Source organism: Macaca nemestrina, chromosome 2 (assembly GCF_043159975.1).
Source record: "Macaca nemestrina isolate mMacNem1 chromosome 2, mMacNem.hap1, whole genome shotgun sequence".
Lineage (NCBI taxonomy): Eukaryota > Metazoa > Chordata > Mammalia > Primates > Cercopithecidae > Macaca > Macaca nemestrina.
The window spans coordinates 85,676,098-85,692,448 of NC_092126.1; the positions used below are offsets into that span (position 1 = coordinate 85,676,098).

Below are 16,351 nucleotides of genomic sequence, written 5' to 3' on the forward strand. Positions count from 1 at the left end.
CCAGATCTCATTTGAATACCAGTGATTCAAGAGCATAAGGAGAGAAGGTTTGAGGTATGAGATAGATGGGGGAAAAAGTAAAAATAGTAGGGAATGGAAAAATAATCCATCAGCAGGAAAATACTATAATCATCTGATTATCCTTTACCAATAAAGGATAAAGGGAAAGATAGCATTTTACCACAGGTCATTCCTCCATTTTTTAAATGTTAGATTTTCTAGGTTTTATCCCTACTTCTTAAAATATAGAAAGAAAGTACAAGAAATATTGTGCTAGAACTATAAGGCTAGCCCTATTAAAACCTTATAAATTACTTTCCATTTCAAGTCATCAGATTAAAACAGCGTACTCCTAAAACAGAAGCAATAAACTAATAAACCAGAAAGAACCCTGTATTTGTTTTATTGGAAACAAAATATCAGCTGATAACTCGAAGATATTGAATCTTACCTGTGTAGATATACTCTGCATATGCAGGATGAGTTTTTGTGAAAACATCTTTTACTTTTTCTATTTTATCAGCTCTTATTTTTGTCGCAAATGGTGTGTACATAACTGAGAAAGATTCAGCTCTGGTGATGGCTTCCTCAATCATGGCCTAAGATGAAACAAACAACCCATTTGGCATCAATAACAATACATGACTTTTTAAGAATGTAAAAAAATATAATTACCTTTATGGATGACTTAAAAATCTATATGCTGTACTGCAAAGATAACATATTTTGGTCTTGAATATTCATTAGAACAAAATTTTAATTAGTTCTGGAAATACTATTTCATATTAAGAGAAAACCAATTAAATGAAGGAAGTTTTTAAACAGGCACCTCTAAACTGAGCTTGTTTTAAGATAAAAATATAAATTCTATTTCCTAAGGTGTCATTTTTTTTTACTTGATTTTAAAAGTCAAATTCTTAAGTCTGACATAATTAACTTACTCTTGAGCAGACATTGGTGAGCAATTTGTATATGGAGAGATTTCTTTTAAAAAATAAATTAAATATCTAAAGTATATTCTGTAAATAACACGGCGAACTAGCAGACGTGTATTTTTTGTTTTCTTTTTCCAATACCTGGGAAAGCCTTTTGGAATTAAAAATATCCTTCCTCAGCTTCCTCCTAGAAAAGCTTCCCCTTCCCTCCAGATCACAAGAGCAGTTTAGGATGGTTTTGGGTATTTAAGAATTTCTTTACATTATTTTTGCTCATGTACCATTCTTGATAAAGCCCTGCCATCATCCTCAGCTTCTTGTTTTTAAATAGGCCCATTACTATTTTGTAACAGACCTAAAAGAAAGTTATGTGAAGTTTTAAGAGGAATTTACTCCTTTCCTACAACTTTTCCTTCTAATGAGGCTTGCACATTGAATAAAATGTGAAAGTGTCTATGGTTACCTCAGTTTTTTTAATATGGCATAAAAGCATATTATAAAACAATCCATTTTTATTTATAGGAATGAAATTCTTCCAGACAAATAAGGTGCCAACAAACAATAAGGAAAAACAATAGGTAGAAGCTTTTCAACAGAGAAAAAAACCATTTAACAAACAACAATTTACATTATTATCATCATAGTATTTTGAAAACAAGTTTTCCATTGATAATAAAAGCAACAAGGAGTTTGATTTTAAACTGAGAAGTCTAAATAAACTTGTTCATTGCTTACTTCATTTCTTAGTGACTTCGAATGCCTCTATGAATCATCTACATTGCTTGTAAAAGAGCAGCTTTGCAATAATTTTCTGGATGCAAAGGGTCTTCCTTTCTCTGAGATTAGCTTTAAAATTATGTAAAAATTAGTGGACAAATTTCTCAATCGAAATTCAACAAAATTATTGGATAATTGAATGCTAGAACTTACATTGCCTTCAACATTGTCCCTGTTCAAGTTCAAGGAACTGAATGGGGAACAGAAAATATATAACAGTTCTTCCAAACCCAGAGCCAGCCCTCAGATGGAGTTAGTGGTGGAGTGCATGGCAAATAAAGGAAGAGACAAGACAAGGCATTGCTGAATGTGGAGACCTGGATGCCAGCTTTGGAAGGGCTACTGGGATAATGCAGGCAGCAGGTCTGGGATTGAGTTGTGGATTAGGAATTCAAATAAGGTGTTTAGGCACCAAGTATTAGTCCTTCAGCAAAAATGAAGATCCTTTATACTGAGAGGAGGAGGAATAATTCCTCCAGTTTGGTGCTTACCTATGTTCACTGCTGGAAACTGATTCTGGGATGGCCTGTCCAGACCATCAGGGCTTGTGGTTGCACAGGCACGTGTGCAGTGATGTGCCAAGGACGAAAGCTGCTCTAGACCTCAGTTCTAAGGTCATGGCTGACTTTACTGCCTTTGTAAGCTGTTGGTTCCCGTATCAGTCTCCTAGGGTTGCTACAACAAAGTACTACTGACTGGGTGGCTTAAACAACAGAAATTTATTTTCTCACAGTTCTGGAGACAGGAAGTCCAAGACTGTGGTGTCAGCAGGGTTGGTTTCTTCTGAGGGTCTCTCTACTTGGCTTGTAGATGGCTGTCTTTCCCCGTGTCTTCACATGGTCATTCCTCTGTGTGTGTGTGTGTGTGTGTGCGCGCGCGCGCATGTGTGTTTGTGTGTGTTCTAATTTTCTCTTTTTATAAGCATGCACTCATGTTGGATTAGGGTTCAACTCTAAAGCCTCATTTTAATGTAATTACTTGTTTAAAGATTCTGTCTCCAACTGTGGCTGAGTGTGGGCTAATGGAATGTAGTCTCACTATGAGGTACTAGGGGTTAGGACATCAACAGATGAATTTTGGAGGCATACAATTCAGACCCGTAACAGTTTCTAACTCATAAACAGCTTTCTGATGGTCTCTGAATATCTTGCTGAAGGGTTATTTTGCTTTAATTTCTGGATTAAAAAATTTAGCAAAGGTACCTAATCCTCCAGTTTGCTTCCAGAAAGACATTAGCGATATCCTAGTCAGGCCAGGATAGAAGAAAACACTCTCTCCACCCCATTTCTTTTCCAACTGCTGGCAGCTTAAGTGACTGCTGGCAGGGTAGCTTGGCGAAGCCATCTCACAGTGGGGATGGTAAGACTCGTGCCCAAGAACCTACACCAGCTTTTTAAAAAGTGGCAGAAGTGTAGGTTTTCATGTGGCAGCTTGATCTGCTCGTTGAAGGATCTGTACTCTTGGCTTAATGCTCAAGCGTTGCCTTTGGGCCTTAACAGGGCTCTCACTTAGGAGGGGTATGCGCTGGAGAGTGGCCTCCCCTCTTTTCTCCACTGAGAACCAATAGAGATGGGTTCTTCCATGGATTCTGCCCTCCAACCTGAAGATGATGGGTAAGGAAGTGGGTGAGTAAATAGAGAGTATGTAATTTACAAATAGAAATTGTATTCTCCATGGAGTTGTTTCTTAAAAGGAAATTATCATAGCCCCAGGAAGAAATAGTACAACATAGAGTAGAAATGAGAATACAGATGACCCTTGCATCGGATCCTGAAACATCCTTTTGTGTTTTAATGTACTAATATTTCTTATTCTTCTAGAGACAGACAATCTTGAGGCTGTGAGCCTATCCCTTACGTTGCTGTTGTAAAGAAATAGAGTAATATAACATATATATAACATATATATTTTAGCATTATTGGTATTGAATAACTAATTAGTGAAATAATCTAGAAAAAACTTAGCCTTTGTGTTTAATTAAAATAGGATTTTTTTTTTGACTGTTTGTGTTTAGACACCAAAGATTAAATTTTCATTTTGTGATGATAATAATTTGGCAATTTAGAGTTGGACTTGTCTTTTTAAAGAGTCTAATATGTGTAAATTAAAAAATTATACTTAAAAACTAGAATGATTTGATATAATCATAGACATTAAAATATAAAAGATAGATTTTAATTTACTTTTTATAAACAAAGATTTTCCTTGATTTTGCAAATAAAGGAAGAGACCAGACAAGGAATTTCTGGTTGTAAAAAATAAGCTATACTTAAAATGGAAGCAGATTTCAAATGATACTTCTTAATTTGACATAAATATTCTGTAATTGAATCATTCTTTCTGGACCCCTGAACTTCTCTGATGTCAGTAAATGTTGCACGTGTGCAGAGAATGGAGAAAACAATCAGTCCTTGTGCCCTGTTGTTAAATGTACATTGCTGTTAATTATGTTTTCTCTGCTGTTACTCAAAAATAAGCTGTGAAATTAAGTGTTTACATTTGGGAGTTAATAACTCTCTATTGTTACTCTCACATTTATCAAGTTTTTAAAGCCAAGTTACAAAAACCAAGAGTGTATGTGGGCAGCTCATTTTCTCTACAAACAGTAACTTATAATAATTTCTCCTTGTACTGTAGCTTAGTAAAAAGAACCCCCTTGCTACCTTAGAAATCAACTTGTCCAGGATGACTCTACAAGAGAGACCACGGGAGAGAAAGGAGAGATATTCTATCCAGAGGAAAAGAAAAGCAACAAAAGTAGAGGGAAACATGACCAGCAAAAAAGAAAGAAACAAAATTTGTCTCCCTTATCTAAGCTTAAGAGGGCCGATTCTTCCTGGTAAAATTTTAAGGGCACTCAACGTAGCCAGAATTAAGCTGGCAGAAACTATAAACCTCAAACATTTTTGGGGATGGTAGAATATGTACTTTCTTTTCTTTCTGTTCTTCTTTCCTCCCCTCCCCTCCCCTCCCCTCTCCCCTCCCCTCCACCTTCCCCTCCCCTTCCTCTTTCTCCCTCTCTTTCTTTCCTTCTTTCTTTTTTTTCTTTTCTTTTTAGACAGCGTCTGGCTTTGTCACCCAGGTCTGGAGTGCAGTGGCCAGATCTCGGTTCACTGCAAGCTCCGCCTCCCCGGGTTCACACCATTCTCCCCCCGCCTCCGCCTCCGGAGTAGCTGGACTACAGGCGCCCACCGCCTCGCCCGGCTGGTTTTTTGTATTTTTAGTAGAGACGAGGTTTCACCGTGTTAGCCAGGATGGTCTCGATCTTCTGACCTCGTGATCCACCCGCCTTGGCCTCCCAAAGTGCCGGGATTATAGGTGTGAGCCTCTTTCTTTCTTTCTTTCTTTTCTTTCTTTCTTTCTTTCTTTCTTTCTTTCTTTCTTTCTTTCTTTCTTTCTCTTTCCTTCCTTCCTTCCTTCCTTCCTTCCTTCCTTCCTTCCTTCCTTCCTTCCTTCCTTCCTTCCTTCCTTCTCTTTCTTTCTTTCTTTCTTTCTTTCTTTCTTTCTTTCTTTCTTTCTTTCTTTCTTTCTTTCTTTCTTTTCTTTCTTTCTTTCTTTCTGTCTCTCTTTCTCTCTTTCTTTCTCTCCTTCTTTCCTTCCTTCCTTCCTTCCTTCCTTCCTTCCTTCCTTCCTTCCTTCCTTCCTTCCTTCCTTCCTTCCTTCCTTCCCTCCTCTTCCTTTCTCTCTCTCTTTCTCTCTCTCTTTCTCTCTTTCTCTCTTTCTTTCTCTCTTCTTCTTTCTTTCTTTCTTTCTTTCTTTCTTTCTTTCTTTCTTTCTTTCTTTCTTTCTTTCTCTCTCTCTCTCTCTCTCTCTCTCTCTCTCTTTCTTTCTTTCTTTCTTTCTTTCTTTCTTTCTTTCTTTCTTTCTCTCTTTCTTTCTCTTTCCCTCCCTCCCTCTCCCCTCTCCCTCCCTCCCTCCCTTCCTTCCTTCTTTCCCTCCCTCCCTCCTTCCCTCTCTTCCTCTCTTTCTTTCCCTTTCTTTCCCTTCCTTCCCTTCCTTCCTTCTGGAGGAGTTGGGTAAATTTAACTTTTGAACTACGTGCTTGGTGAAAGTGGTTTAGTAAGAGGGAAACTTGTCACTTGAAATTAGAAAATGTGGTGATGATTATTATAGACTATCATCAAATTATTCCTTTATTGCTTCCAGTCTTAGGGTTGACCATAATCAGAGTAAACTGATTTATTTAGAAGATTATATCTAGAAGGAACATTAGGAATCTTCCAGCCCAATTTCTTGAGATTTGGAGAGGTTTAAGTGACTTTGCTAAGGGCTTTTTTTTTTTTTTGAGATGTAGTGTTGCTCTGTCACCCAGGCTGGAGTGCAGTGGTGCGATCTTGGCTCACCTCAACCTCCCACTCCGGGATTCAAGCGATTCTCCCAACTCAGCCTCCTGAGTAGCTGGGACTACAGGTGCCTGCCACCATGCCCGGCCAATTTTTGTATTTTTAGTAGAGATGGGGTTTCACCATGTTAGTCAGGCTGGTCTTGAACTCCTGACCTCAGGTGATCCTTCTGCCTCAGCTTCCCAAAGTACTGGATTACAGGCGTGAGCCACCATGGCCGGCCATCTAAGGACTTATTAAATGACTTTAAAAAATTCTATAGAATTTAGAATTAGGGTCTCTAATATTGTATTTCACTTTCTTTTTTGAAAATTATGACTTTACCTCACAGGCACATAATAGGCATTTTCCACACTCCCTTACAGTGAATCATGGCAGAATGTGGACCAATGGAATGGAGGCGGGAGAGACATTAACTTTCTTCAGGCCTGGCCCACGAAACTCTGCCTAGCATAATCCTCTATTTTCTTTTCCTGTCAGGCTGCCTTAAGAAAGAGGACTCAGCTGGGCGTGGTGGCTCATGCCTGTAATCCCAGCACTTTGGGAGGCCAAGGCAGGCAGATCCTTTGAGGCCAGGAGTTTGAAACCAGCCTGGCCAACATGGTGAAACCCTGTCTCAAATAAAAGTATAAAAATTAGCCAGACGTGGTGGTGGGCGCCTGTAATACCAGCTACTTGGGAGGCTGAGGCAGGAGAATTGCTTGAGCCCAGGAAGTGGAGGTTGCAGGAGCTGAGATTGTGGCCACTGCACTTCAGCCTGGGTAACAGAGTGAGATTCTGTTTCAAAAACAAACAAACAAACAAACAAACAAACAAAAACAGAGAGGACTCACAGGTGGGAAGGAAGATGGCACTACACAGTGGAAGCAGTGTCAGTTCCCAAGTTGCTCATTAGAGTAGATCCAATCAGAAACACCCATGTTGGACTACGAGTGAGAAATCAAATTTATTGTTTTGTTGTTTTAAGTTTCTGAAATTTGGGGTTGTTACGGTAGCCTACCCTAACACACCAATACTAATAAATAAAACTTGGAATCTCTCTCATAATCCCTTTTTATCTACTAAGACTTGTGTATTATTTTGAAAAGTAAAGAAAAACATGGCATTTAAAGAGATGAAACAACAACCTTTCATTTAGCAGTGTGATAAATGTTTTTATATAGGCTATTTCCTTTAGTCCTCATAAAATCCATCTAGGTAGGTATTACTAGTGATTGAATATTACAGTTTTATTGTTTTATTTTCAGAGTTAACATTATTAAATTCAAAGGAAGCAGTACTATACTTGCAAGCTATAAATGATCGAGATAGGTACCTTTAGTATTTAATGGCTAATGACGCTCTTTGTTATTACATTAATAATAATGCAATTTTAAATGATGATAATAATTTTCTAGAAAATGGAAAAATAAAATTTTGTGAGCAACGTTTTTCAAATTCAATTTTAAAAATATACATGTTGGTTTAATTTGGAAGATTTCAATTTTCTTGAAATTTAGAATTGACTTTAAAAACAGATTTTCATAAATATGTTACCTTGAGACAACCCTATAAACACAATCACTCTATCATTTATGTAACAGTCAAGATTTACATTTGTATGATGATTTTAATATAATGGAGTGTCAGAATAGAATATGTAATAATTGATTGATTGTCCCTGCTGCAGTGATCAACATTTTGATTCTGAAATATTACCCTGGATTTATGGAAGCTATTTTATGAAAGAACATTCACTTTAAGTTTCATTTTTTCTTAATATAAAAGAATATTTGGCAGCTTTGCCATTACCTCTGTCAGCCCAGTGATGTGAAAGTTATAAATATTTCATGCAGTTTAAATAAAAATATTTAAATTTTATTTGCATTATTTAGAAATCACTAAAAATTGTATAAACAGGTTATTTGTAGCAAGGGAAATGGACTTTTATATAGCTTTTTTGAATTCTCTACTTTGCAACCCTTTCTGTTTAAAAATAGTCATAATAAATATAATATTAAATTTAAAGTATTTAGTTTTGTAGTGTGTTACTGCTATAGAATTCTAGAAGACATATATGTATATACACATGCATGTAATTGTATAAATATATTATTTGAGCTACTGTCTACCATTCACTATGGTTAGGGTTAGAGTTTTCATTACGTGTGTTGTATCCATTAACTAACTTCTGCACTTAAGGCCTAACATTTACCCTGCATTAACTTTTAATCATTTATATTTTTTAGTAAAATGTTATTTCCATGGTCCTTCAAGATAGAACTGAGGAGATGGAAAGGATCTAAAATATTATTTTATAATCACTAAACGTAAAGCTTGGTAAGTACTGGTGATTCCTCTGAGGTTACAAAATCAGAAATGAAAGCAAGATGACAGCCCAAGTCCCCTAAGCCAATCTTTCTTCTATGGTGAGCAACGTTTTATTCTTTTAATTAGATTGTAAATTCTTGGAAGAATAAAGTCAAGCATTGATTCCCTTCTTCTTTTTCCATCACTGTCTATTTCTGTCTCCACAGACAGCTAGAATTTGACTCTAGCACAGAGAAACAAACAGACCACATCAAACCGTAACCAGATCAAGATCCTCTTTATAAGAATTCTGACACAAAATGGAATATTCATCACTCACACCTACTGGCCACAAGTAAGACTGTTTTGTCCACTGGCCCCTCATTAGATTTAGAACATGTTATCAGCTAGCATGCCAGTGTCAAGGAGAAACATTTACAAAAATTAGATGTACGGTGTTTTGATAGGGGAGCTTAAATAATAACGTGCTTAGGTCAGTCTAGCTTATTTAATGGCAAAGCATATATAACTTATAAATAGAACTTTAAGTATGTTCGTGTTCTATAGACCCCAAATAATTTTCTGCTTGCACATTAGGGAAACACCAGCTGAAAGAAACTCAGAGTTACAAGTGTGGGTTTCAGCAGCCTCCAGACTCTTTAGGATGCCACAGAGCTTTTATTCTTGATGACTTAAAATGAATCACCAAAAGGTATTGCAGAAACAAATAGCTACATTACCTGCAATTATTTCCTAAGGACAACTGGGTATTACCAATGAGCTTTAGCCTCTGTGTTCAGTAGTAAATGTCAACACAGCTTGGGACCCTTTTTTGTCATTGTACATTTCATCTCTATATATCATTTAGTTGTATGAAGGTAGGTATTTCTATTCCTAACTGTATGTTGTTTTTTGTTGTATTTCTTGACCATTGGTTTTAAAGTGGGGTATGCCTTGCCAGTACACACAACTAATTTATGGCAGGGTTGAGACAAAGACCTGGTAACTTGGTTCTCGAACTTGTACTGCTTTTTCTACTCAGAATTTGTTTTGTCTTTTGGGCTATTATTTGAGATGACTTTGAGTGGAAAGGTCAGGGTTACCTTTGAAGAAGTGTATATTGGAGAACAAGTTAAAAAGATTTGAGGACGTTTCATCTGGAGACAAGATTTAGGTTCAAGGACTAACTTTCTGTCATCAGGTAGCAAAGTGTTCTCAGATTCTCTCTATGCAGACTTTATTTGGCTTACTGATAAACCTGAAAAACTCATTTATTTATCGAATGAGCCTTCACTGTGCATTGGCCAAGTGCTGTAGGTAAACTATTCTGTTAATTTACTAAAACTATGCTGGAAAGCAAGCATTGTTACTCCATTTTATAGTTGAGGAAAACTCAGTCTGTATAGAGCTTCTACAACATGGTGTAGTTCACACATCTACTTCATGACAGAGATGGGATTCAAATCAGTTACATCTTAGGGCCTCTTCCTCTGAGCCATTATGCTGTGCTGACTTGTAAATGATGTTTATAGTCCTGTCCAGCACTAAGATAGGATTCCAAATATATGAAAGGTTCTTGCACAAAGCTTCAGAGGGCAGAAGCAGAATCTTTCGCAGGAAGAAGAAAGTTCTAATGGAGGCTTCTAAGAAGGGAATTGTTCATCTTAGAAGCTAGTAGCTCATGACCTTGGTGGTGTGCAGATCAAGAGAAATGAGTGTATCTGGAATCTAGTAAGAGGGATGACTGTGCTGTGGAAATATTACTCACAGTTTGTCCTGGTCCTCTCCTGCCTCCCTGTAATTTCTTTTCTCACATAAGTTTCAGCTTTGCTTGGCAATCAGACACCTTTTATTTTTCTTTATTATTTCTTTTTTTTTTTTTTTTTTTTTGAGACAGAGTCTTGCTCTGTCACCAGGTTGGCGTGCAATGGCGCGATCTCGGCTCACTGCAATCTCTGCCTCCTAGGTTCAAGCGATTTTCTAATTTTTGTATTTTTAGTAGAGATGGGGTTTCACCATGTTGGCCAGGATGGTCTCGATCTCTTGACCTCGTGATCCGCCCGCCTAGGCCTCCCAAAGTGCCGGGATTACAGGCGTGAGTCACCGCACCCAACCCTTTCTTTATTATTTCTTTGTCTGCAATTTATGTCTTCCAGGTTGTGGCCTCTCCCAGAAGACTTTATATTTTAAAAAGAACAGATCGCAGGAGGATAATTTTATGGGGCAGGTGGCCTCCTATACATGACTTCCCATGCTTTCATCCTAACATCAAAATGTCTCAGAGGGGAAACAATTGTGCCTGTGAGAAATGCAATGGACTTGTCAAAATACATGTATAATATATAGATCCACATACATTATATACATATATATTTCTATGTGCTTTGTGGTAAGAAAAAATCACAACTTCACATAATATTAAAAGAAATGAGATAAAGTGCTAACTTCAAGAGACCTGCCACTGTACTTTACAAGTTATCTGTCCAGTCTCTGGTTACATCTCTGATTTACATCTTATATGAATATTACAGCAGGCCAACCTCCACCTGATGAAGAATAAATAATAAATGAAGTGAAGGCTTGCCATGCTAAAGATGGTATTTTCCATCCCTCTAGTTTGGGCTTGAAAGAATCCTTCTGAGGTTTTCTGGAAGTTATTGTTCCTCATAGGTTGTTGGTTCCTGGTGTAGGCTGCACTATATATATAATAGCACCTATGCTTTCTTGAATAAAAATAGGTGAGCTTAGCAGTTACTTTATAATCCTGAGAAAAACGAAATCATGCCACATGTTAAAGGCTGACATTTGAAATGCCAAGGTCTCATTATCTGGAAAAGAGAAAATTACCATGAAAAAGAGAATGATTCAGTCCAGGTACAGATAGAGTAGGCAGTCTTCAAAAATTAGCAAGGAAAATACAATCATATGAATTCAAGAAAAGAGGAGAAGTTATCTTAATTGGTGTGCAATACCACCAAAACAATGACTGAATATAAATAAAAACATTAAAAGCTTTGAGCTTTGCAGATTATCTTATACCTGGGTGAACACAGCCTAAAAAATTTCATGATTTCATGGAATCGTTATTACACATCTCCAGCTGCTAAAAAAAAGTGACCTCAATTTCTCTGCAAGCTTGTAAATCAATAACCCATAAAAATCTATGGAAAATAGAATAGATAACCATAAAACCCTCTAAATTTGGTTTTGCTCATAACAAGTTTTGATTTTCAGATGCAAACAAGCACAAAGAAGGAATCAACATGTTTGTAAATTTAGACTGGAAGGCAAAGTCTCTATGAAAATAAAGTAACCTCATGGAAACCATGCAGAATAGCCACAGGCCTCCTGGGAATCAAATATCTAGACCTAAATTTGTTAAAGGAAAGAAAGGCCTGAATTGCTTTACATCTCTAAGCTCATATCTTTCTCAAATGAGAGAAAATGAAAAGAAATTTGGAAGTAACTTTTTTTTCCTCCTATAAAAACTACCAGAAACCCAAACGCTATTTAGGAGGCAAAAAGGGTAACGAAAAAGCAGCATTTAAATTATGTGGGCTTCTGCTGTCACCTACTAATAATACTGAAACACCGAACCAGGAATATTTTGAAAAAATAGACATTTCTGAAGAAGATACAAAATAAACATTACTCAGGGGTCACTGAGGATTAATTGTTTTGCTTTTTATGATGTCTGAATTTTTTGGTTTATTTATTTGTTATTTTTATAGTGATGGAGTCTCATTATGTTGCCCAGGCTGGAGTGCAGTGGCTATTCACGGGTGTGGTTACAGCCTACTATAGCTCAGAGATCCCCAACCAGGCCACATAGCAGAAGGTGAGCGGCGGGCCGGTGAGAAGCTTTGTCTGTATTTACAGCTGCTCCCCATTGCTGGCATTACCGCCTGAGCTCCACCTCCTGTCAGATCAACAGTGGCATTAGATTCTCATAGGAGCATGAACCCTGTTGTGAACTGCTCAGGTGAGGGATCTAGTTTATGAGCTTCTTATGAGAATCTAATGCCTGATGATCTATCACTGTTTCCCATCATCCCCAGATGGGACTGTGTAGTTGCAGGGAAACAAGCTCAGGGCTCCCACTAATCCTACATTATGGTGAGTTGTATAATTATTTCATTATGTATCACAGTATGATAGTAATGAAAATAAAGTGCGCAATAAGTGTAATGTGCTTGAATCATCTTGAAACCATCCCCCCACCCTGATTTATGGAAAAATTGTCTTTCACAAAACTGGTCCCTGGTACCAAAAAGGTTGGGGACCACTGCAATAGCTTCTAACTACTCCTGGACTCCAGTGATTCTCCTGCCTCAGCCACCTGAGAAGGGGGGATTGTATCAGCTCTGATGCCTGAATTTTCTAACAAGCCTTAATTATCAATGTACAGAGAAGGCTGATGTGCAAGTGAAGCATGCTGCCCCTTGCAGGGCATATTCTGAGGCACTAGCAAGGATTACTGCCCTCAAATTCTTGTGTGATCTGGATGCCTGACACTGTGTTGGCAGCAGGTGATAAAGCCATTTATTTCTCAGTGAGAGTTGGGGCTTCAAAGGCAAAAAACCTCCAGAGAGATGGCATTGTGGCTGAAATTCACACTGAGGCAAAGCAATTGAATACTCAACCCATTTTTGAAAAAAAACTGCCTGTTGGCATGTACATGTTGGGTTGAAGTGGGGATAGCATGAGGAGAAGAGAGGGATGGGGTGGTAAAAAGCAACCTCACCTACTTGACAGTCCAGTTAAATCAATGTCTCTCTCTCTCTCTATATATATATATATATATGTGTGTGTGTGTGTGTGTGTGTAAAGGTAGGAAAATATATACACATTAATTTATATATGTGTATGGTTCAGGTTCTTCCCTCTCTCCCTCCTCCTTTCTTCCCTTCCTTTCTAATGCCTGCAGCACTCACAGAACATCAATAGAAGAACTACACAAAACTATACAACCAGCAAATAATGTCACGGTCACTATCTCCTTCATGGGAACACTCAACCTTGGATTAAATACATGCCTCAATTACATCTTTCATTTAAAAGGGAACCTCTCCTACTGGCATACTACCTCAAATAGCATCAAAGCAAAATGAAACACAGGCAGCGTTTAACAACACTGGTAACCATGGAAACATATCATTAAAGAATATATAAACAGGAATGAATAATTAGATGAGAAATTTATTTCTACATTTATCTTTTTGCAGGACCCAGGAAAGGAAGCTCTCTTTTACCTCTCACCTCAATTTGGATACTTCCTTTTTAGTTTGTCTTCTAATTGAAAAATATGATAATTCATAAACTGTGAATTTTAATATTGTCTAGCTTAATAGACAAAATTTCTTTGTAGGCAAGAGACTAAAGAATATTGCATGCCCATTGTTGTCTAGATATGACACTTAAGCAGCCAAGAGGTTTGCTTCAGGGATGTGAAGTACACAGGAAAATCTGACTTACATCATGGGGAGAAGGGGACAGCAGCTGTTAACTGTTAACAATGGGAAACATAAGCTGCCTAATCTACTGGGAGGTAATCTACATAGTGGGAAGATGGAGGGGAGAATCTGGGTCTTATAAATTATTTAAATTGCATTATCAGGTAGGCAGGATCACCTGTGCAGGTCATCCAATGTCATACCTTTGCACATTGGGCAGTCCCAGATAAACTCTATGGTGGGCTAGGTTGGTCACTAACTTAAAAATTGGAAATCGCTTTTGAGACATATACCTGGGGTTGTGCATCAGAATCACCTGGTTGAAGGGGGACAATAGAAAAATACAGTTTTTAGTATCCCACTCAACTCTAGGAATCTAATATTTTAAATGTTTTTCTAAGTGACTGATGCAGTTGGTTACTAGACTGGTGTTTAAGAACCACTAACCTAGGCCAGCTTCCTCATTGGAAGGCCAACAGAAGCAGAAACGAAGGCCTAGAGCAATTTTGGTAGATTGAGTTGTGGGTCTCAATGTTTCCCCTCCCTGTTGCAACATCAACTCCACCCCTTTGTCTTGGCTTTGTAGTGGGCAGAAGGATCTACCCTTTGCTTTGGGGCTTGATCGTGTGGCTTGCTTTGACTACTAGAATGTTAGCAACGATGGTATGAGCGGAGGCTTAAAATGTGCTTGTATGGTTTGGCTTTCTCTCTTGGAATCCTGCATTTTGCCATAAAAAGAACCTGCATCAGGTAATCACTGGACAAAAGAGAGTGAAAGATATGTGAAATACACTTGGACCTCTCTGCAGCTTGGAGGTAAGCCAAGCCCAGTTGAGATTAGCCTCAACTAATCAAATTTGAGCCAACATGTTTATTTGATAAGCCACTGAGTTTTAGAGTGGCTTGTTACGCAGTATTATTGCAGCAGTAGCTGGCTAATAAAAAATTGCAGTGATTTATTAAAAATTGAGTCAGCTTTGGAACTAGAAGTTAAATTTCCTGAATCTCAGGCCCAACCTTTTTCTACTGCTCCATGATACCTATTTTCGTTTGCTTCCTTTCCTTGACAGAATTAAGCACAGATGTCCTTTGCCTTCAAAAGGTACTTCTGGTTGGCCTACATTTCCTATATTCCTATATTTCTGTCAAATTTTCTCATTAGACTTTACCTTTCCCTATATCTTATTATTATAGAATTCTTCTTTTACCTTTCAAAGAAGACTAAGAAAGCTCAAATAAACTAATTTTTACAATTCTATTCAGAGGTAACAATGTACTTAGTTAAACACTTCTAGATAAAATTTCTTCTGCATATGACCTGAGGCTGACTGGAGACTCAATGCCAAATGATAAGAATTTAAGAATGATACATAGGAATTGATGGGGAAAATATTTTTGGGTGAGTGTCTTTAGTGCTTCTCAAATTATATCTAATCTAAATACTATAGGACCTGGGCTGCTTTCAGACATTCCTCATGCAAATAATTTAGAAACTCTCTGCCTGACAGGGCCAAATAAATAAATGCACTATAAATATAGGCCACTAAGAGAACTGTTCAGATGGTATTGCTATTTTGTTCCTTTCTGTGGAAAAATTTTTCACATGGAAGCAAATCTTCAGAGAAAGCACATTTCTCCAGAAAATATAGGTGTTTTGTTAAAGATAAAAAATATTTTCAGTTCCTTGACCTTACTTTGCCTGTAATTTCATGTTGAAGATTTTGTATTTATTTGGGGTTATCGTACATGTTTACCATGTAAATGAGTAATATTGGGATGATTTTGCAATATCAAGAGGAGAAACAAAGAATAGAAGAGGAAAAAGTCATCATTATTAGTATATGTAATCAAAACATGTTTAGTATTAATTTATTGTACATCATTCTCTGGTCTGTTTAGAGAAATCTATTTACTTGCTGCTCCCTCGATTGTCATGTTTGAAAGAAGCAGTTAGTAGGCTAAGAACTTGGAACTTCCAGGAAGACACCTCTGAGCACAAAAATTAATGAGCCTAAAAGATCTCTTGGAAATCTGCAACTTTCTTCAAAAATTCTATTGATCCTCAACTCAACCGAAGCACAAAAGTTGTTTACAATTGTGAACTTAGAACACGTGTGCACATACCTAGCAAAATGTTCATTGGATTCATAATCACTGGTTTTAAAAATCGTGAAACAACTATGCCAAAATATTTTCATGTCAAATGTTATTGGTTTGAGCTTCATGTCAAACCAATATTTAATTTGATTGATTGATTTAACAAATCTTTATTGAGCTGCTTTTTGCAATGCATTTTGATGGCGGTGCGTTTTGAAAGCAGATTAACAAGAGGTGGTATATAATTTAAGTACCTTATAGTCTGTAGCTTTTCCTAGTAAATAGTTTGTGCTAGAATATATGCTCCTTGAAGACAGGTGATGCCTATTTTGTTCACTCCTGTATCTCCAACATATACCCCAGTTTCTTACGTACAGTCACTAAATATTTGTTGAATGAGTATGAATGACAAATACAGTTTGAGAGTAAATAATAAAGGTATCCACCACCTTAAGAA

General features: G+C 37.3%; 1 protein-coding gene across 2 annotated transcripts in view; it reads right to left on the minus strand.

The window, feature by feature from the left end:
- Positions 1-16,351, minus strand: part of LOC105465595 (spermatogenesis associated 16) — a 264,722-nt gene that overhangs the window by 74,890 nt on the left and 173,481 nt on the right. For both annotated transcript variants that reach the window (XM_071091250.1, XM_071091251.1), the window contains one exon: positions 452-599. In XM_071091250.1, the coding sequence (XP_070947351.1) occupies positions 452-599 (148 nt within the window). The remainder of the gene's footprint in view (positions 1-451; positions 600-16,351) is intronic.